General features: G+C 34.9%; 1 protein-coding gene across 3 annotated transcripts in view; it reads left to right on the plus strand.

The window, feature by feature from the left end:
- znf385d (zinc finger protein 385D) overlaps positions 1-21853 on the plus strand; it is a 69295-nt gene extending 47442 nt beyond the window's left edge. Inside the window, exons 5-9 of one of the 3 annotated variants that reach the window (XM_016281486.1) lie at positions 11642-11908; positions 13957-14138; positions 14346-14447; positions 20979-21283; positions 21407-21853. In XM_016281486.1, the coding sequence (XP_016136972.1) occupies positions 11642-11908; positions 13957-14138; positions 14346-14447; positions 20979-21212 (785 nt within the window). In that variant the 3' untranslated portion in view covers positions 21213-21283; positions 21407-21853. Of the gene's footprint in view, positions 1-11641; positions 11909-13956; positions 14139-14345; positions 14448-20978 lie in introns of all 3 variants that reach the window. The other 2 variants (XM_016281488.1, XM_016281487.1) reach the window with 2 other exon arrangements.
- The last annotated feature ends 1255 nt before the right edge of the window (positions 21854-23108 follow it).

The raw sequence follows: 23108 nt of genomic DNA on the forward strand, positions 1-23108 counted from the left end.
ATGAAATATATATAAATAAACATGCATATAAATAAATAAATAAATGTGTAAATATATATAATGATGATAGATAATATATTGTATTTATATTACCATTATTTATATTTGAACAATTTTAAACATTTTTATTATACAAAATATTTGTTTATTATAGAAACATTTGTATTATAAAAAAAGTATTATATAAAAAGCATAATTTCATACAACTATATATTTTCAATATAGAGAAATATATTGATATTAATATGTATTTTGCACATTTTTCTAATGTTTATACTTTATAATATATATATATATATATATATATATTATATATTATAGTATATATATACATAATATGTAATTTAATGTGAATGTAATATAAATATTATTTATGTAAAATATTTATATTGTTATTTTTATTAAACATTACATATTTATATAAACATGCAATTAAACAAATTGTATGTATAGCTATAAAAATATGTAATTTAAAAAATATTACTTAATACTTGACAAAAATGAATACGTCAAAAACAAAAGACAAAACTTCTGTGCATATGCTTGTATTCTGCAGTCCTGTGTTTGCATGCATATAGGCTGCAAGGCTTGTTTTGTTTAGATGTGGATTTTATGTTTTGTAAAGTCCCTAGAAAAGTGTTTTACATTATTATTATTAGTAGTAGTAGTAGTAGTAGTAACTATGTTGAACTAATTACTAAGTGAACCATTATTGAGAGTGAAAGCTAGTTAACTTTCTTTACCCTGGTGCATCTAAAACATTTGAGGCTAGATCTAGCCAGATATAGCAGTGCCACAGACATGTACAAATACAAAAATGGAACAGAAGAAATTGTCAGGGCTGAAAATGACATCTACTCAGTGAGACGGCAGCAGCAGCAGCAGCACAAATGGCCGCTATCTGAGGCAGAGAGAGAGTCCTTTGATGTGATGCTCGAGACGGTCAGAGGGCAGAGAGAGAGCCGCTGTAGATGAGGAGATGAGTCAGCAGCCGTGTGTGTGTGTGACAGAGACGCCTCCATCTCTCTGTTCCAGTCCAGTGTCACAGGAAATGTTCCCTGATATTAGCTATTAAAGAGCAGATTGTCAGGGGAGGGACGCCAGCTCAGACAGCTGCACAATGCGGGCAGAAAGCACGAGTCAGGAAAGAGAGAAGAACAGAGCGGAGTTAAGATGCTTTTTCACGCGGTTCAGGGCTGGATTATGGACCGGAACGGTGCTCTCGGGTCTCAGGAGCCTCTAAAACCGCAATTTCACCTGCAAACCTGATGCTTCTCAGACGTTTCTCCTGAGAAAAAGTGTCCAGGGATCTTACACGTGTCAGTTTCTGACGAGATCTCAACGGTTTTTCCAACTGTGTTCAGATCAGTGATATTTTAGCAGCATTGGGATGCAGGGTTTCTGCAGGTTTAAAACGGTCTTTATCAGAACAGAAAGTCTTAAATTGATGAAGTCATGGCATTACATATTGCACGCATTGCTAAAATTAATATCGTGCACAGTATTTTTGTCTTGTTTTCCAATACAAATTTCTGAACATCCTTAAATCGAGATACATTTACTTGAGATGCAAAATTAAGATATGGAATTGAACAAAGTTAAGTGAGTTTGTTTAAAACAAGAATAAATATCCATCAATTGTTTATAAAAACTTGTTTCCTCTTTGAATTAAGTAGATTTATTCTGAGCCCATTGGCAGATCTTTTAATCATAAACTTGCTTTATTTTGATCAATTTCACATTTAGAAACGTTTAAGAAAACAAGACAAAAATATTGAGAAACAACATCAGATTTTTCGCAGTGTGATCAGTTTATTTTAGTGGGAGCAAATTCATGCATTTTTTTAAACTTATTTCAAAATAATGGAGATGACTTGACTGACTTGACTTAAAAGCTCTTTAAAAAGTTTTACATTTAACTTCATGAAACCTGCAGAAATCCTGATTATAGTTTTTATTCATATTTTTTAATATTTTAATATTTTCTGATTTCGTTTGAATTGATTTTGATGTTGTCATTTTTATTAGTTTTTTAATATGTCAATATAGATTTTATGACATTTTATTTCAATTTTACTTATTTATCAAGTTTAACTAAATGAAGATGAGAAATGCCTTTTGAATACTTTAATTCAGTTCAACTGAAAATGTTTTTTGTGATTTTTGATTTGGCTAACTATATTAACCCTGGTTCAGATTTGCCAAGATACCAAAGTCAGCCATCAAAAGTCAGAGATCTCAATATGAACAAAAACATTTTTCATCAAATGTTTTGAGCTGCTATCTGCAATCATTTGATAGCGTTTTACTGCGTGACTCATTTGCTTTAATTTTAATTTTATGAGAAACATCTGAGACAGTTGATAGTTAAAGGTGAAATGTGTCATTTCTGCATCACCAAACAAAACTGCACATGTAAAGTCTGCCTTACAGTCAGTATAAATAGTATAAACTAAGATAGGAGAAAGTTAGAGGAATCCATTAAGTCTGAGAAAGGGCAATTAAAATGTATTTTGGGAAGAGAGAGATTTGCTAACTCCAACTGTTATCAGCAAACCTGATGTCCTTTCCCAGCATCTTCACTCTGCAGCACTCAGCCTTTCATCAGGCACTGAGCTGGAAAAAAGCCTTACAAACACACACTTACAGCCTGCTAGAGATGATGATGATTCTGCAGAGAAAGAACTCCGCTTGAAGTCTCTTCTGCCCACCAAGCCTGCATTTATTTGATCAAAAATACAGTAAAATTGTGAAATATTAGTACCATTTAAAAGAAGTGGGAAGTCGTGGCCTAATGGTTAGAGAGTTGGACTCATAACCCAAAGGTTGCGGGTTTGAGTCTCGTACCGGCAGGGATTGTAGGTGGGTGGGAGTGAATGTACAGCGCTCTCTCCCTCCTTCAATACCACGACTGAGGTGCCCTTGAGCAAGGCACCGAGCCCCCAACTGCTCCCCGGGTGCCGCAGCATAAATGGCTGCCCACTGCTCCGGGTGTGTGTTCACGGTTTGTGTGTGTTCACTGCTGTGTGTGTGCACTTTGGATGGGTAAATGCAGAGCACTAATTCCGAGTATGGGTCACCATACTTGGCCACATGTCACGTCACTTTAAGAACTGTTTTCTATGTGAATATATATTAAAATGTAATTTATTTCTGTGATCAAAGCTGAATTTTCACTCCAGCTTCAGTGTCACATGATCCTTCAGAAATCATTCTAATATGCTGATTTGCTGCTCAAGAAACTGTAAGAAACTGTAAGAAGATGCATATTTAAAATAACGCAATCATCAAACATTAAACAGCATATAAATCAAAATCTGCCAAACATTACCGAATTAAATGTCGACTCAAGAAGTGTTTTAGGAGTTTAGGAGTTTTGGTGGTGTTGATGAAAGCGATCTTTTTTTGTTTGTTTGTTTAAAAGCAGAGGCTCTGTTCTTTCTTTTGACATATTGCATGTTCAGATATTCATGTAACAAAATATTCTGGGGGGCATGACATTTTTGTGAAAATGAACAAAAATGCTGGAGGCTGCTCTTAATGCATTTATGCATCCTTGCTAAATAAAGCTTAATTTCTTAAAAAAAAAAAAAATCCCAACTGTACATGAAACATCAAATCTCTTCTGATTAGCTGTGAATGTGTGGCGTCACGCAGCAGGTTTGTATTCGCTGTGGCCTGTCAGTCGGCTCAGCACGGCTGCAGCACAAATGACCTCCCTCACTGGTGTTTCACAGCAGCTATTGCTCTCTATAAAATAAGGAGAATTTCAAAATGAGATATTTGGGGCAATTAATAAAAAAACAGAGGTCTGACAGGAACGTGTGTCCCTCGGGGACTGATTTCAAAAGTCAGTGTGATTCATAATGGGGCGTAATCATTATAATTAGAGGGCTTAATCCAGCATCATGGTGAAAATGTAATCAGAACTCAAGGGGACTTTCTGATTAGTTGGTATAATAACGAGGGTGGAAGGATTATGGAGACATGCGCTTATTACTGCTCCCGTAATTAAAGAGCAGAGATTGGCAGAGCGTTCGGCACATCAGCGGGACCGGAGAGGAGCTGATGGAATGAGCAGCTATCTTTCTTTGAGTTATACAGCATTCTTTACTGAGTTACCTGAGAAAATGAGATATATATTATTTCATGATTGGTATGATTTCATTATCAAATTTTTAGTTTTACATTTATTATTTAATTAGTATTTATTATTAATAATAAGATTTATTAATATTGTAAAAATTTATATTTTTAATATTTTGAAATGTTGATTTCAAACTAAAACTAACTTCTGTAATTTTATCAGACAAAATGTAATATATAATTTGTATAGCTAAAAAAGTATTAACATTTGATATTAATAATGGATTATAAGCAATACTGAGGAAAACTTATACAAACGAATATATCACCCGTTTTTTATCACCATTTTTGTTTGCTTCAATTTTTCAAAAATAAAATTCTAATTCATTAAGAAAGTGATGAATACAGAGTATTACGGCTCTTTAGCCACAATTTCAAAATGTGTGATTGCATTTTAGCATTGAAGAAAAAAATGTGTCATTGTGATATTTTGTGACCTAATGCAATGACATTTAGTTATTTTATTTCCAAAAAGTGTCTTTCCATTATTTTTAGGGCTACTGAATATGGGGCCGCTTACACGACAACGTTTTCAGCCAAAAACGGGAAACCTTTTATACGTTTTGCCTGTTCGTTTTGGGGACTGAAAATGCATATTTTTGAAAACGAGTTTCAAAGTGCAAGTTTTTGAAAACGCCACCGTTGTCGTTTCCGTGTAAACACCCAAAACGGGAATCTTTGAAAACGGTGACGTCATGCGCGTGCATAGTACGTGTTAGGTATGTAGACATGCGCAGTACGTGTCGATTTTAAAGGCAAGCGCGAACAAGCATACACAACAATGGCTGAGTACATGGTACTGTTGTTGCTGCTCAAGAGTTTGCTAACGCTTCTCCAGCAAAGTGTGGATTTACTTCACCAATATTACAAGCAACAGTGGAGACGCATCATATACAACAAATAATCATCACTTCCCTACAGGTACTGTTTACTGACAAGGTGACAGCGCCAACTAGGGAAGTCCCCCCGACAACTGGGGAAGTTGTGGCCTAATGGTTAGAGAGTCTGACTTGTAACCCAAAGGTTGCAGGGATTGTAGGTGGGGGGGAGTTAATGTACAGCGCTCTCTCCCACCTTCAATACCACGACTGAGGTGCCCTTGAGCAAGGCACCGAACCCCCAACTGCTCCCCAGGTGCCGCAGCAAAAAAATGGCTGCCCACTGCTCCGGGTGTGTGTTCACTGCTGTGTGTGTGCACTTTGGATGGATAAATGCAGAGCACTAATTCTGAGTATGGGTCACCATACTTGGCCACATGTCACGTCACTACTGGCCTGGCATACGTAACACAGCGTTTTTGGCCGTTTTCGCAGATATGTGTAAATCGTTTTGAAAACGTTGTCGTGCATACGTGAAACTTTTTAAAAACGCAACATAAAAATGAATTACATGGACTGACCCAGATCTGTTCTGTCACCTTCAGCACCTTTATAGAGCAGATTGATCAAGGCCAATCCAGTCATTAATGAGGAACCATTGATCTCTTTGTCTTTTTCCTTCCTTGATGTTCTACCTGTGTGCGTTTCTCCTTCTTTTGGCACACAGGTCACAGCAGAGTCCATAGATCACCAGCACACTGACAGACAATCAAAGCAGTCTGTACTCTCACAAATTACCCCTTAATAGCTTATTTTCACACTCAAATGCTGCTCAAATTGATCACACGTCGTAGTTCGGGATGTGCCAGACTTCCAGCAGAGTCGGCCGGTTGTGATCCGAGCTTCCTGATGGTAGATGAAAATGAGGCTAATGTTCAGGTCAGCGCCGCTGCCCACCTCATTTACGCTTTATCTGTCGTTCAAGGTGAATCTTCCCATAAACAGCAAATGACTTTGTGGGCTTTTTGACATTAGCTGTAAATTGATTAATTGTGGAGTGGAGCTGTTTTAAATGACCTCTTCATTGAAAAATTAAAGCTGGATGGAAAATATTATCTAAATTGCTTGGTCTGTTCGCATAATATATTTATCCATACAGTGTTCTTGCAGCAAAGGTAAGTTTGACGATGTTTTTAGATTATGAAGAACTGTGCTGCTGTAGATTCAGTCTTCATTATTTTCTTTTGCATTATCCTCACTGGTTGCACACAATAATGAGCACACTGCACAACCAGTGTAATCCGATTCAGAAACAAATGACTCTTTTGAACCGGTTCAGCCTAAAAGAGGAATTAGTTCTTGTTTTAGATGTTACCACAAATAGTGTTGTGTTTGTTTAGTAAATAATCAGAACTATTTATTTGAGGGTTTTCCTCAAAAGTAATAAAATAATCATTAATGGAGTCATTATGGAACTGGAATCATTAAATGGAATATGATTCATAATAGGTTAAATTGCCTATGATTCAACATCCTACTTAAAATAGGACATAATTCTTTCTAGAGGATGTGCTCCTTCACACACATCTTTGCACCGTATGTGCGCTTACTAAACCAGTATTAAAACTGAAACTATTAAAAGGTAATTGCAATAAAGCTCAAATAAAACATACACAGTAGATGAAAAACTTGAATTTAAAATGTAAAAACGTAAAATTTTTAATTTAAAAACATAAAAAATAGAACTAAATGAAATAAAACTGAAAACAAAAATAAAAGCTAATTCAAAATCTTGATAAATATGGTAACACTTTACAATAAGGTTTCATTTGGTAACATTAGTTCGCTACATTAATTAATCTCACAATTAGTTAATCGAAATAACATTTAAAAAAAACTAATATTAACAGTGGTTAATGATTGTAGAAATATATTGCTCATTGTTAGTCTACGATTTTTCAACAAATGAGATCCTATATTTAAAACCTGGAAAACTCTGACCATGCCATTCATTGCTGTTTTCATTTTTATTATTTTATTAGTTCATATTTTATTCATTTTATTTCAGTAATTTAACAACACATTTGAATGTTCTCTGCTGTCGGTTAATGGTCACATCAGCATAAAGATAAACACATAAAATATTTCAAATTTGGGTATTCATGTGTTTTATTTTGTTTTCATTTTAAAATCATTTATTCGTTTGAATTTTTCATTTTTATGACTTAATTAATTATTAGCTTTTCATCAACTCGTACAACTCCTGCAGTTTTCATTTACCACAGTTTGGGAAACCCTGGAGTTGTAATGTTTAATACATTTCATGATGTTGATAAGAAAGAATTTATCATTTTTAATATTAATCTTTTTTTGGTTGTTTTTTTTATATAATCCCATGTAAATCTATAAACAAGTTAGATCAAAAGTAATCTAACAGTAGTCAGAATATTGCACTGACTTCAATTTTCATCATGTAATTTGTAATCGGTTACAGACTACAATTTGTAAGTAATCTACCCAGCTCTGCCGCTGACATGTTGTAGTATAGTTAGTTGTCTTACTGATTGACGTGGGCTGTTATAACCGGGTTGTTTTTTTGTTTTTTTTTGTCCAAACCCTCATCCGCAGAGCTTTGAGAAGAGCTCTATTGGTGTCCTGTTGTCTCTGGTTGAGTTCCCCACTCTGGTTGAGTGTCCATGTGGCCACCGCTGCAGATTTAATAGAAATTGGAGTGTAAATGAAGTTCTCTGTGCCAAGCTCTCATGGTCAGTGATGCTTCTCTGGTGGGAGAGAACTGGCTCTTTTTGCTGTCAGCGTTGCCGCCCCAATCCACAGCTCAACAAGCTAATCTCCTTTAGCCAGCTGGTGAGCCTTTCAAGAAGGACTCTGGGTTCCAAAACTATACGTGAAGAACTACATATTTGTGGAGTTAGGGTTAACTATAGGGCTGGAACTATTAGATGAAAGTATCGACACCGTCGACAATGAAAAAAGTTGTCGACAAATATTTTTGTAATCGAATAGTCATTTTAGGGCCCTATAAAATCAGTTTTATTTTTTCCCAAATTAAATTTTTTCCATTTTAATTTTTCTGGATTCCATTTTTTTTTCTGTTTAAATTTTTCTGGACTCTTTTTTAATGGTTAAATTACATTTTATCAATCAAAAATTAATTAATTAAAATCATGAAACTTATACAATTTAACATCAATTTATTAAAAGTTGAACAAAAATGACCTGTTTATTAGGGCCCTTTGAATTTTTTTTCACACCTTCTGTTTTATTGTTACCAAATTCTGTTTATGCATGTCCAGCAATTTGAATGCATGAAAACAATTTCCTTTATTAAAATTTATTTTTACAATAGCCTATGAAATATATTTTTTTCGCCCTCAGAAATTCTGTTTTGAAGGCTATTTAATTTTTTTCTGGTTATCAAATGAAGGCATAAAACATTAATTCAATTAATCTTTTAACCAAATAAAAAACAAAAACTTAATTTTTTTAGTATTAACATTAAAACATGAAATAAATATTGTGTAACTATTCCTTAAAAATGATTTTAATAATTTTAGTAGTAGTAGTAGTTCTACTGAACAACAGGGACAATAATTTCTTCAAGTTAAACTGAACTTTTATTTTGACGGGTTGCCGTGAATACCTTTACATTTCTGTGTGCATATGATATGACGATAGTTTCTCTCAAATGAAACAGTCAAATGCTCATGAAGTGATTCAGTTCTAGTGGTTCTAGGGATTGTTTATGTTCCTGTACTCATATACTGAAGCGGCAGATGCTGAAATCACCGCGAGCGTCACGCACGCTTCAGTATGTGTGTAGTAACTGAAACAGCCCATCTGCGCCTTTCATTCACACAGAGACACACAGAACATGCAGGATTCATATTTAAATAGTCTTTTTGTTGCTTAATATTTACAGATACAAGTCCGTATCGCGCTTTGATTTAAGTGTGATGACCTACTTTTGATTAATTCACTCAAACTTTGACAAATTCCGTGACGTTCCGCGTTAAACAGTAAATTCCATTTTTATTACTGGATTCCGCGATTCCGTCCGCGTTTTCCGCATCGGGTCATAGGGCCCTATAAGTTGATCTCATATGACCTAATGTAAGGGTCTGCAATAACATGGTTTGACCAGTGTGTCGCTGTAGTGCACGATTGTAATTCAGCCCTGCCGCGTATATTTCAATAGAATAAGATGAATTTATGCCACATATAAACACCCAAACCAGTAGAGTGTGAAAAAGTTTTACAAAACTACAAACAAAAATGTGTAAAGGTACCGATATTCTCGTGGCAATGTTTTTTTTTCATTCTTCAGTTAGAGATAAAATAAGCAAGCAGCGCTTTATAGTTAGCGAACATTCTGACTCTGCTTAGAGCGACATGTAGATGAATGTGTAAATATGTGCTGCAAGCTTTCCTCTCAATAAAAACATTTTGTCTGGGTGCATCTTTACAGTATTAGACATGAAAAAACAGTGTCAGTGTCGCTTTCAGTTAGAATTACAAATTGATTTTTTGCTATAAAGCAGCTCTATATGCATATGAATACAGGTGCATCTCAATAAATTAGAATGTCATGGAAAAGTTCATTTATTTCAGTAATTCAACTCAAATTGTGAAACTCATGTATTAAATAAATTCAATGCACACAGACTGAAGTAGTTTAAGTCTTTGGTTCTTTTAATTGTGATGATTTTGGCTCACATTTAACAAAAACCCACCAATTCACTATCTCAACAAATTAGAATATGGTGACATGCCAATCAGCTAATCAACTCAAAACACCTGCAAAGGTTTCCTGAGCCTTCAAAATGGTCTCTCAGTTGTGTTCACTAGGCTACACAATCATGGGGAAGACTGCTGATCTAACAGTTGTCCAGATTTTATTGAGATGCACCTGTATGTATAGAATGTATAATTTTAACAAATTGCAAAAGCTGAATAATCAATCAAAGCCTACTGATTAATGAGTGAAATAATAGATGATTTGTCGATTAATCGTTCTAATAATCATCAGATTAATCGATTTTCAAAATAATGGTTTGTTGCAGCCCTAAGGTTAGCTAGTTGGTTTTAGTTTGAGTGAGATGTTCGGTAGCATCCATGCCTCTTTTTTTACACAGATGATCCGAAGAGGAGCTCTGGGATAAATAAAAGACTCTACTTAACGGGTCACCAAAATAGAACAACATAATTCAGTATCGATTGAGTCCCCAGGGTCTGAAATGAAGAGAGCCTCTGTGTTATTACTGTACAAAGAGTTCAGACCCCTCAGACATTGATCAGAGCGTCCTGCCAGAACCAGACCTCATTTGGGGAAATTCAGCGGCAGTTTATCTTATTCCGTGCAATTAATTTCAGTGTCGACTGCATTAGGTAATACTGGCGTGTGGCACCATCGATCTCGATATTTGACACAGTTAATTTCAAGCACAAATAAAGGAAGTCTTCAAATCAAAGTAAGTCCAACACTGGGGGGAAAACTCGCAGTCAGAACTGAAGAGTGCCGTTTGATAGAATAAAGTGCTCATGTATTATTGACGATGGCACCGAAGGAGCTTTTAGAGGTTGACAAGTCATCAGTGTCATCAGGGTTTGTGTTTATGTGCGCTGGCTGCATATTAATTCATCCAAAATACAATCCAATACTCATCCATCTAGTGGATAGTATAATGTGTTTATAATTAGAAAAATCTGACTCATATTTGTGCCTCAATACAATGCTTCAGTTAGAAAAATATGCATGTGTTTATTAAATATTTATTTAGTTAAATTGTATTTATTAAATTTAAAAATTAAATTATTACATTTTAAATGATTTTTAATTAGATTTTATATTGCATAGTCCAGTAAATTAAATACTTTAAAAATGAAAAGGTACTTTTCAATCATTTTCTTTTTTCAATTTATTTAAAACTCGATTATGAATTATGATATATAATTAATGAATAACGAGTCTCTATTTATTTATTTGCTTGATGGGGTTTCAAATATTGTATTTTAATTTTTGCAATTTATTAAATTATTATAATTGTTTAATTAAATTTACATTTTGTATTGCCATTTAGTTGGTTAGTTATGTTTTTCTTTGTATAGTCTAATAAATAATTTTCTCTTCATATTTAGAACTTTATGGATACAAATGAAATGTTTAGTCCTAATAAATGATGAATCTGGATGTATTTATTAATTTATTTTGCTTTTCAATTTTTATTTTAGCTTTATTTTTTACGTTGTATTAAATTATTATTTTAATATTTTATTAATTATCATTTATTAACTAATAATTATTTGTTATTAGTTGTGTGTGTGTGTGTGTGTGGTTATTTATGCTGGAAATGTTTGTATAATATGAAACTTTTTGTATAATCCATTAAATTACTTTAAAAATGAAAGGTACTTCATTTCAATTATTTTCTCTTTATATTTGGACCTTGATAAATGGAAACAAAACAATTATTCATAATATATGAATGATGAGTCTGGCATCAGTGCAAGAACAGCTTCACATTATGAAACACTTGAGTTCAAATCAAAAGATTTGCAATAAAAACAGTAAAGCTATTATTATTATTATTATTATTATTATTATTTAAGCAAGCTATTATTTTGACACTTAACAGTAACAGGTTATTTGTCTTTTACAGGTGGGAGTCATGGAGCGCCTGTGGCCCCTTCATCACCCTCTTCTGCCCCAGTGTCCGGCCCCGGCGTGGAGCCCACAGAGCCAGAGTCTACCTCAGTATCAGGAGGAGAGGACGGCCGCTCCATCACGCCCAACCCACCTGAACCAGAAGAGAATGACCCCGCAGTCAGTCCAGAGACGGAGAAAGAGAAAGCGCTGCGTCTGCTCTACTGCTCCCTCTGTAAGGTGGCCGTCAACTCTGCGTCACAGCTAGACGCGCATAATATCGGTGAGCAGCTTCTCAGAGCGCCTGCACTGAGGCTTTTCTGAATTCTGCAGGATCAGGTCTTATTCAGACACATGCAGGACTACAGAACTGAAGTACCATAGGTACCTTTTATCATATTGTTGTTGCTGCAGTTTTATAAAAGCTAAGTCACTCAAGATTACAGTGAATTAGTCATTTTACTGTGAATTTCAATTACTGTAATGCACAGCTTCTTTAGTAGAATCTATGAGTCAAAGAGTTTAAAAAGGCAAATGCAAAAAATCTAAGTACTACTAAAATGCTCAAGTACTACAGCAAGATACTGCACCTCGGTTATGATGATATATGTCAAGTTGGGTTGTGGGGACATGTTTGAGGCTATTTAGGTTACATTAACATGATAATTAAACAACACTATTGTTCAAACGTTTGTCATCAGTTTTTTTTCAAGAAATGAAATGCTTTTATTCTGCAAGGATGCATTCAATTGATTAAAAATGACAGTAAAGATATAATGTTACAAAAGATTTCTATTTCAATTAAATGCTGGTCTTTTGAATTGTCTCTTCATTGGAGAATCCTGAAAATCACAGAAATATAAAGCAGCACAACTGTTTTCAACATTGATAATAATCAGAAATGTTTCTTGAGCAGCAAATGATTGAATGATTTCTGAAGAATCATGTGACACTGAAGACTGGAGTAATGATGCTGAAAATACAGCTGCGCATCACAGGAATAAATTACATTTTAAAATATTTTCAAATAGAAAACTTTTATTTTAAATTGTAAAAATATTTCACATTATTACTGATTTTACTGTGTTTTGGTCAAATAAATGCAGCCTTGGTGAACAGAAGAGAACATTTTTACCGATTATCTGTTCTGAAATACTTTTTGCTTCAGATAAATGTTGTGATGTGAAGCTGTTTGATTTGGTTCATGGTTTGGAGCTTTTGAAAGAATTTTAAAAAATATGCTTGTGGAGAAAATGAATCATAAAAACAATCAAAAATCAAAAGAAAGAATCATAAAAAGAATAAAAAAACCAGAGCTGTGGGTCACAGAAGCTGTTTTCCTTCACCATTCGATCCAGCTGATCTATATAAAAAAAATTTTTTGTAAAACAAATGTGATTTTGTACACAAGTTTCACATTTATGTTTGTCTTCAAAATTAGTTTTCAAGTATTTAAGCAAAAATCTTTAGTTTAAGATCAACAAGAAACAAACTCAGTCACGTGTCTCTTTTGACGGTTAGTGTATACTTAGTACTAATACATGTGTGACCCTGGACCACAAAACCAGTCATAAGGGTCAATTTTTCGATTTTTCCATTAAGATGTTTTTAACTACAGACCGCTCCTTCTGGCTAAAATACGAGTCCTCTATCCATAATATTGCTTTTCCTAGTGAAAAATAATAATTTCGCCTTAATCAGGTGAGAAATATACACAGATCAAGCACTGTCTACAGTTTTCTAAACAAATATGTGACCCTGGACCACAAAACCAGTCATAAGGGTCATTTTATTTAAATTGAGATGTATACATCATCTGAAAGCTGAATAAATAAGCTTTCCATTGATGTATGGTTTGTTAGGATAGGACAATATTTGGCCGAGATACAGCTATTTGAAAATCTGGAATCTGAGGGTGCAAAGAAATCTAAATATTGAGAAAATCGTCTTTAAAATTGTCCAAATTAAGTTTTTAGCAATGCATATTACTAATCAAAAATTAAGTTTTAATATATTTACAGTAGGAAAATGTCAAAATATCTTCAAGGAACATGATCTTTACTTAATATCCTAATGATTTTTGGCATACAATAAAAATCAATAATTTTGACCCATACAATGTATTTTTGGCTATTGCTACAAATATACCCCAGCGACTTAACACTGCTTTTGTGATCCAGGGTTACATATAAACTACTTAGAATAGTTAACTTTGAAATGTGATGCATCAGCACTAAAGACCCCATCCATCCCTCATGGTTTTGTTTTCTCTGGCAAAGGCGTATCATTAAGGTGATACATGTTTTGAACCTGCCATGTTTTGTTCTTCAGGCACCAAACACAAAACCATGCTGGAGGCTCGGAGTGGGATCGGCTCCATCAAATCCTTCCCCAGGCCCGGACTGAAGAGCAAGCTGACTGCACCCGCTAAAGCAGACACGGGCCTGCAGAACAAGACATTCCACTGTGAAACCTGCGACGTGCACGTCAATTCAGAGACGCAGCTCAAGCAGGTGAGCACCGAACCTCATTTGTCATGTGTGTGTGTGTGTGTGTGTGTGTGTTTTACTATAAATGCTTGAAGCAAATAATCTGCAGTGCAAATTGTATTTTAATTTGGTATGAAAAGTTCATAACAGCATTAAACGCTGTTATAGAATCTGTAAACTGTGTCTGTCAGCTCATCACATCTGTGTCACATTCTGTGTTTGTATCGTCAGCATATCAGCAGCAGACGCCATAAAGACAGAGCTGCAGGGAAACCAGACAAACCCAAGTACAGTCCTTACACCAAAACCCAAAGAGGAGCCACCAAACAGACAGTAAGCTTCCTCTCGCTTCCAAATGCAACTGCAATCTGTTAGTTTAAGAAAGGTTAAAAATACCTGGAGAAAAATATCCTTTAGCAAGCCCGTTCATTTCAATGGAAATGGACAAACAATAAAGGCTGCTCTGTTTTGTGTTGCTAGTGGTGCAAAAATAAGTGTCAGCCCAGAGCCTTTCAAAATCAGATGTTGCATGATGGAGTGATGCCATATTTAATAAAAACAAGATGAATTGATTTCACAACACATTTAACTTTCACGATGTGACATATTTCTGTTCAGTGGGAAATAATGAAGAGCAGGACTTCATTCGTGTGTAGATTACGTGTTGGTGGTTTATGTTATTTTTTTATATATTAAATAAAAAAAAATACAATAATATATGCTACCACTTCAAAAATCAAAGGGTCGGTAAGATGTTTAAATGTTCATGAAAGAATTATAAAAAATACAATTTAATTATAATAATTAATTATAATTTAACATAACTGTTTGAATATATTGTAAAATGTCATTTATTTCTGTGACCCCGAACTTTTGAACAGTGGTGTAGTTTATTATTGTATTCTCAACACCTGTTTGACTCATGTATGTCAGCAGAAAAAGTTATTTCAGAGACAGAGGAAACCACTGTTTTGATGAACGCTTATCAAGACAATGTTTTCCTTTCAAATAACACGTCCTGATGAATTATACACATCGAGACCGTTTATTCAAGCGATAGTTCACCCCAAAATGAAACTTCTGTCATTGTTTACTGACCCTCATATTTTTTCTGCATTGTTCCGTGCAGCAACAGCTCATAGTGACCAGATCCGTCAAGCTCATTGTGAACACAAATGAGATTTCAAAGATTTTCAGGGAGTGATTTCAGACCGCTCCTTCTGGCTAAAATACGAGTCCTCTATCCATAATATTGCTTTTCCTAGTGAAAAATAATAATTTCGCCTTAATCAGGTGAGAAATATACACAGATCAAGCACTGTCTACAGTTTTCTAAACAAATATGTGACCCTGGACCACAAAACCAGTCATAAGGGTCATTTTATTTAAATTGAGATGTATACATCATCTGAAAGCTGAATAAATAAGCTTTCCATTGATGTATGGTTTGTTAGGATAGGACAATATTTGGCCGAGATACAGCTATTTGAAAATCTGGAATCTGAGGGTGCAAAGAAATCTAAATATTGAGAAAATCGTCTTTAAAATTGTCCAAATTAAGTTTTTAGCAATGCATATTACTAATCAAAAATTAAGTTTTAATATATTTACAGTAGGAAAATGTCAAAATATCTTCAAGGAACATGATCTTTACTTAATATCCTAATGATTTTTGGCATACAATAAAAATCAATAATTTTGACCCATACAATGTATTTTTGGCTATTGCTACAAATATACCCCAGCGACTTAACACTGCTTTTGTGATCCAGGGTTACATATAAACTACTTAGAATAGTTAACTTTGAAATGTGATGCATCAGCACTAAAGACCCCATCCATCCCTCATGGTTTTGTTTTCTCTGGCAAAGGCGTATCATTAAGGTGATACATGTTTTGAACCTGCCATGTTTTGTTCTTCAGGCACCAAACACAAAACCATGCTGGAGGCTCGGAGTGGGATCGGCTCCATCAAATCCTTCCCCAGGCCCGGACTGAAGAGCAAGCTGACTGCACCCGCTAAAGCAGACACGGGCCTGCAGAACAAGACATTCCACTGTGAAACCTGCGACGTGCACGTCAATTCAGAGACGCAGCTCAAGCAGGTGAGCACCGAACCTCATTTGTCATGTGTGTGTGTGTGTGTGTGTGTGTGTTTTACTATAAATGCTTGAAGCAAATAATCTGCAGTGCAAATTGTATTTTAATTTGGTATGAAAAGTTCATAACAGCATTAAACGCTGTTATAGAATCTGTAAACTGTGTCTGTCAGCTCATCACATCTGTGTCACATTCTGTGTTTGTATCGTCAGCATATCAGCAGCAGACGCCATAAAGACAGAGCTGCAGGGAAACCAGACAAACCCAAGTACAGTCCTTACACCAAAACCCAAAGAGGAGCCACCAAACAGACAGTAAGCTTCCTCTCGCTTCCAAATGCAACTGCAATCTGTTAGTTTAAGAAAGGTTAAAAATACCTGGAGAAAAATATCCTTTAGCAAGCCCGTTCATTTCAATGGAAATGGACAAACAATAAAGGCTGCTCTGTTTTGTGTTGCTAGTGGTGCAAAAATAAGTGTCAGCCCAGAGCCTTTCAAAATCAGATGTTGCATGATGGAGTGATGCCATATTTAATAAAAACAAGATGAATTGATTTCACAACACATTTAACTTTCACGATGTGACATATTTCTGTTCAGTGGGAAATAATGAAGAGCAGGACTTCATTCGTGTGTAGATTACGTGTTGGTGGTTTATGTTATTTTTTTATATATTAAATAAAAAAAAATACAATAATATATGCTACCACTTCAAAAATCAAAGGGTCGGTAAGATGTTTAAATGTTCATGAAAGAATTATAAAAAATACAATTTAATTATAATAATTAATTATAATTTAACATAACTGTTTGAATATATTGTAAAATGTCATTTATTTCTGTGACCCCGAACTTTTGAACAGTGGTGTAGTTTATTATTGTATTCTCAACACCTGTTTGACTCATGTATGTCAGCAGAAAAAGTTATTTCAGAGACAGAGGAAACCACTGTTTTGATGAACGCTTATCAAGACAATGTTTTCCTTTCAAATAACACGTCCTGATGAATTATACACATCGAGACCGTTTATTCAAGCGATAGTTCACCCCAAAATGAAACTTCTGTCATTGTTTACTGACCCTCATATTTTTTCTGCATTGTTCCGTGCAGCAACAGCTCATAGTGACCAGATCCGTCAAGCTCATTGTGAACACAAATGAGATTTCAAAGATTTTCAGGGAGTGATTTGAATTTGTCTGTTCCTCAAACAAAATCTATCTTATGACTTCAGACATTTTGGATGATAGCGCATGAGTCATGTGGACTACTGTTGTGGTGCTTGCGGTCACTGTGAACTGTTGTTGTAGTGAAACTGTTTGGTGATCCATGGAAAAGAACAACCACATACGGGTTTGGAACAATATCAACATAGTGAGCTATCTCTTCAATCGCGTTGCATATGCAGGATTTTAGGGCAGTGTTTCCCAACGTGATAGGTTGTCAGGTGTGCCCTGGAAAATTATCAAAACTTTCTCTCTCTATTATATTTCATCATTATTGTTATTCTTTTAATAAATCAATGCTATTGGTCATTTTTACATCCATTTGTGGGTTTTACAAATATTAACCAATGAAATGCATTCAAAAGAGCTTGTGAGTAAACCTCGTAATGCCATTGGATCCTCAAACTATCAGCAAAACCTCACAACTCCACCCGCCTCCATTCAGAATGAAGCGCCTCGCGCAGTCTGGAGACAGATCTCTGCTCGTTCCCAGTGCAAGGGTAAATAAAGAACTGATGTTTGAATAAGTATTTACTAAAAAAACACTATGTCTATAAATGCTAATGTTTTTGTGTGTGTGTGTGTTTGAAGAGCGGAGAAGAGTCTGCTTTGTAAAAACTGAGCGCCCATATAGTCAGGGCTGCATTCAGACCTCACTGGGCCCTGGGGCCTTGACTTACTGCAGGGCCCCCCATCACAATAATGATATATATATATTTTTTTAATAAATCTGCAAAAATGTCAACAATTCTGTGTTTTTCTGTCAATATGGTGTGCTGTGTGTACATTAATGAGGAAAAAAAATTTACTTAAATGATTTTAGCGAATGGCTGCAATATAACAAAGAGTGAAAAATTTAAGGGGGTCTGAATACTTTCCGTACCCACTGTATATATATATATATATGATAAATAGGATTTTTATGCTATCAAAATTTTTTGATGCACTGAAATTTCATAATTCTTGTTACCAAAAAATAAATAAATAAAAATACTAGCCCAAGTAAAACCAAGCTTACTGAACACAAGTAAACAGTCACAAATTGTAATACATATATTGTATAAAGTAAATGTACAAATAAACTGAATAGTCTTCACTGTATAAATTCAATATACATGAATTCTTACTTATTTTACAAAAGCGATTCAGTCAAGGACAGTGAGTGATTTTTTTTTTCTGGTGTTTGATTTACATTATTGACACAAATGGCAACAGCAGCTGTAGGCTGCTTTAGAGGAATAGTTCACCCAAAAATGAAAATTCTGTTGTTGTTCTAAACCCGTATGAGTTTCCCTCTGCTGTTGAATGCAAAATAATATATTTGGAACAATACTGGTAATCAAAAAAATAAAAATAAAACACTATTGGAGTCAATGGGGACCAGAAACTTTCTTCAAAATATATTCTGTTTTGTTGAGGAGAACAAAGAAATTCATACAGGTTTAGAACAACTTGAGGGTGAGTAAACGATGACAGTATTTTTATTTTTGGGTGAAGATCATATAATGCCAAGATCTCATATAGCCTACTACTACTACACATGCTTCATCTTTAACTATTAACGTTCATGTAAGACACAACTGACTGTGTTGACGAGGATACTCGTAAAGACTGCCATTTTGACACATAACTATGTGTATTTGAACGTTTAAGCACAAGGCGCGAAAAAGAACTCAAGTTTAGTCAGGCGCTGTACGAGCAGGTGCACGCCACGTGTATCAGGCTGAAACCTCTTAGCGCGCGCATTTACCAACAAGAATTCTGCCCCGCTGCTTAATGTCCATGAATAGTTTAAAACCATTTGTTTTTAAACCACAATGCTTAAAACGCGTTTAAGCTTACATCATGACATTTTTCTACCAGGTTATTTCCCAACCCTTAAGCGAATATATAGAGTTTGTTCAAACACAAAAAGCCAAATATATCCATCAAGTTCATAATCAAACTAACCTAAAATCTGTGTGGACGATGGCGCTGTTTTTATCTGCTCCGTGTGCCCGGTCCACTTGCTGTTTCACAACTTCTACTCCATCATCATCTTTAGTAAAATAACCTGATAGCTGGGGATTTTACTGACTATGTTTTATCTGCTGTTTGTGTTTTACATTTTTTTTCTTTTTTGAGCCCCTCTCTCACATTTTTTTAGAATAGCTGACATTTTTACTTATTGAAGATTGTTCTTTGCGTGACCATTTCTAGATTATGCCAGAACGAAGTGAAGAGTGGAGGTGAATGCGGACATCAGGCGCAGCGATCACCTGATAAATACGTGTACAGTTCGTTCAAAAGTCAAATACAGAATTCATGCATTTGATTGGTAAACCAAATTCAAACGTGACGTTTCAATATCTAATGGTAATACAGTACATGGAATTTATGGCAAAGCTCCTCTAAATAATAGTGCTAATAAGTGGGGGTGTGGTGGGGCTTTGGCGATTGGCGCTTCAGTCAATCTACTCCACAGCCAATCACGGGCCCCCTCGTTGCTCGGGCCCTGGGGCTTCAGCCCCACCTAGCCCTATTGTTAATCCGGCCCTGCATATAGCTACAATAAACTTTATAACCTGTAAGTTGATGAAAATGTAATGCGATGCACTCACTGCCTCAGATGCAGCCGTTCTAATGACAGACAAAACACCATCTTTCGCTGGTCAAAAACCTCATAAGTGTCTGATCATATATAAAGCCACAATACCAACTCTGACGACGCTGTTTAATTATTTAAAAAAACTAAATTGTTTTGTTTTTACGTTTCCTGAAAGTGATAGTGGTTTTGAACATAGCCTAAAATGTTTCCGCCCGACAGCGACTATATGTAAATTTGTTGTTTTGTCATAAAGCTATACCTATGACCTTGTGTTCACACCTGACTTAAGCTCAAGTTTCACATTAAATGTGAGTACTACTTAAAATATAATATCCAGTTTTAATATGCAATTTAAAGCAATGCATGTTTATGCAATTTTGTTATATTTCAGTGCTTAGTGGTGTGCTGTGGGATTTTTTACTTTTCAAAACTGTGAAAAGTAAATTTTTGTATGCAAAGTCAATTTCATTAGTAAAATCTGTAATCAAATGGGTTGTATTTTTAACAGGTTGGGAAACACTGTTTTAGGGCATCACTGCATGGATTTCACTCACTTCACTGTTAAAAATACAACCCATTTGATTAGAGATTTTACTAATGAAATTGACTTTGCATACAAAAATTTAGACTGATGCTCATGTAGATTTATTCCATCGAGGCCTCAAAATGAGTGCAAAGAAACTGCCAAATACAAAATGTTTTCGAGTTCAACCCTATATCAGTGCCACTTTGTTTTTGTTTTTTTGTGTGCATATTCCTTTTCTTTTATATTTATATTTATTATTTATACAGTATATGTATTATATACATATGTGTGTGTGTTTGGATCATGTTGAAGAATGTGTTATTATTATTAATTTAATAATTATCATGCTAAATTATCAAAATGGTATTTTATATAAAAAAATATTTAAACTAAAAAAAATTTTTTTTTTAAACCTGTTTTCTGTCCAGCAGGTGAAGATGCCAGTCAGTAAAGACCTGTGTCCACTGCTGACAACCAGGATAATGCCGTCCCACCTGGCAGCTATCGCCGCTGCAGCCGCTGCCGTTAGCTCCGCCTTCCCGCTGCGTGCCTGCCATAACCCCGCCCTCTTTCAGACTCAGTCCCTCCCCGCTGCACTGCTCCGCCCTGCACCGGGGCCAATCAGGACTGCTCACACACCTGTACTGTTTGCCCCCTATTGATCTTTGAACTATGATCTCTGGCGGATCACCTCACACTGGGCACGCAGCCCGGATCAAATGAGCGATACCAGGTAACTATGCATCGTCATTTACATGTGACACACTGACGTTAAGCTATAAATGTATCGGTGGAGATTTGATTTTTGTTTTTTTCTGTACGGAAACCATGATTCATCATCATCATCATCGCTTAGAGTGCAAGATTGATTTGTAAATTTAAGGTGAGTTTGGGAACACATAGATGTTAATAATGGAGAAAATGGAAAGTTGTATTTCTCTGCTGTTTTGCACTTTAAGTCTTTCTGTTGTTGATTTCTAGATGACTAGATCCTTTCCTGTTTCCAGCTGTTGGTGTAACAGGTCAGCAGTGCTTCATTTGTCTATGGACCTGTTTCACATTTCTGTGGTTCTCAGAAGCTGAATTCATCATAAGCTTCTATAGTCGTGAATGGAAACTACAGCAAATATCATTTTTGCATTCCCATTTTCTTCAATAGAAGAAAAAAAATCCAGTGTAGCATTTCTATGACTACACAAAAGAGGAAGAAAAATCCATCAACATAATCATATATAAAAAATTCATATATCAGATATCTATGTAATCAATTATGTTGGTCATAAGAGAGAGATTTCGAATTTGCCACCACTCCCTCAAAAAATTACTTTGAAACTATTTTCACTCTGAAATTGCTATTTTATTTTACAAAATTAAGAATTTAATGATTATTAATCATTTATTAATTTGATAAAAAATAATAGTAATAGTTGTCTATTCCTAATAAATAAATAAATAAATTAGAAATTTGCCATAATTTCTTACAAAATTACTTTGTAGCAGTTTTCACTTAGAAATTGCTAGGCAATTTCACAAATATAGAAACGCCAATTAACACATTGAATTAAATGTGAAATTTTCTAGCAGAAAAAAATGAAAAACTTTAATGCAGAGGTAAGCAAACATTAATGTTTTGGGCATTAAATGTGCATTTTATATGGTTACATCTTAAGAAGTTTCAGCCAATAACTAGAGCTGTAAATGCCATGTGACTGATCCCGGTCGAGCAGCAAAATTGTCAAGTTAATTCTGATTGGCTGCTGACCTCAGAGACAGACAAAGAATAAACGTTTATTTCACATTTTTAAAACCCTCCATAAAATGCTCAATAATTACAATCCAATTCCAGATCAAGATCCAGCTTTTCTGATACAAATTAAGCCCTGTTGTACCTGTGTGTGTGTGTGTGTGTGTGTGTGTGTGTGTGTGTGCAGCAAAACTTGGGGGAAGATAAGTGGGTGATTTCCAAGGTAACATGCTGCTGATTCATGTCAAGGCAAGGTTAAAAAAATATATAGTAGGATGTTTGCTAAACAGAATATGTAAATGTGCAGGAGTGTGTTTAAATGTGTGTGTGTGTGTATGTGGGGGTGAGTTAGCGGGCTTTTCACCTGAAGTCATCCCTGGAAACATCTCATGAATAATTCATGAGCTACTGGGGCCACAAAGCTTGTCTTTTCTTGCAATGTGAAAACCGATAAACATTTTCAAATAAAGAATCCTGCTTTATTAACTTGCTTGCTGGGGAAAAAAATGAATTCACTTAACTATGGAAAATGTACATATATATATGTATATACACACAACCCTTTAAAAGTTTGGGGTCATTTTTTTAAAAGAAATGAATACTTCTATTCAGCAAGGACACAAACTGAACAAAAGTGACAGTAAAGACATTTATAATGCTACAAAAGATTTCTATTTGAAATAAATGCTCTTCTTTATATTTATGAAAGAATCCTGAAAAAAATAAATTAATAAAATGTATCACGATTTCTAGAAAATTAAGCAGCAAAAACTCTTTTCAACGTGTGCAAATCAGCATATTAGAATGATTTCTG

Source organism: Sinocyclocheilus grahami, unplaced genomic scaffold (assembly GCF_001515645.1).
Source record: "Sinocyclocheilus grahami isolate Dianchi unplaced genomic scaffold, SAMN03320097.WGS_v1.1 scaffold150.1, whole genome shotgun sequence".
NCBI classification, from domain to species: Eukaryota; Metazoa; Chordata; class Actinopteri; order Cypriniformes; family Cyprinidae; genus Sinocyclocheilus; species Sinocyclocheilus grahami.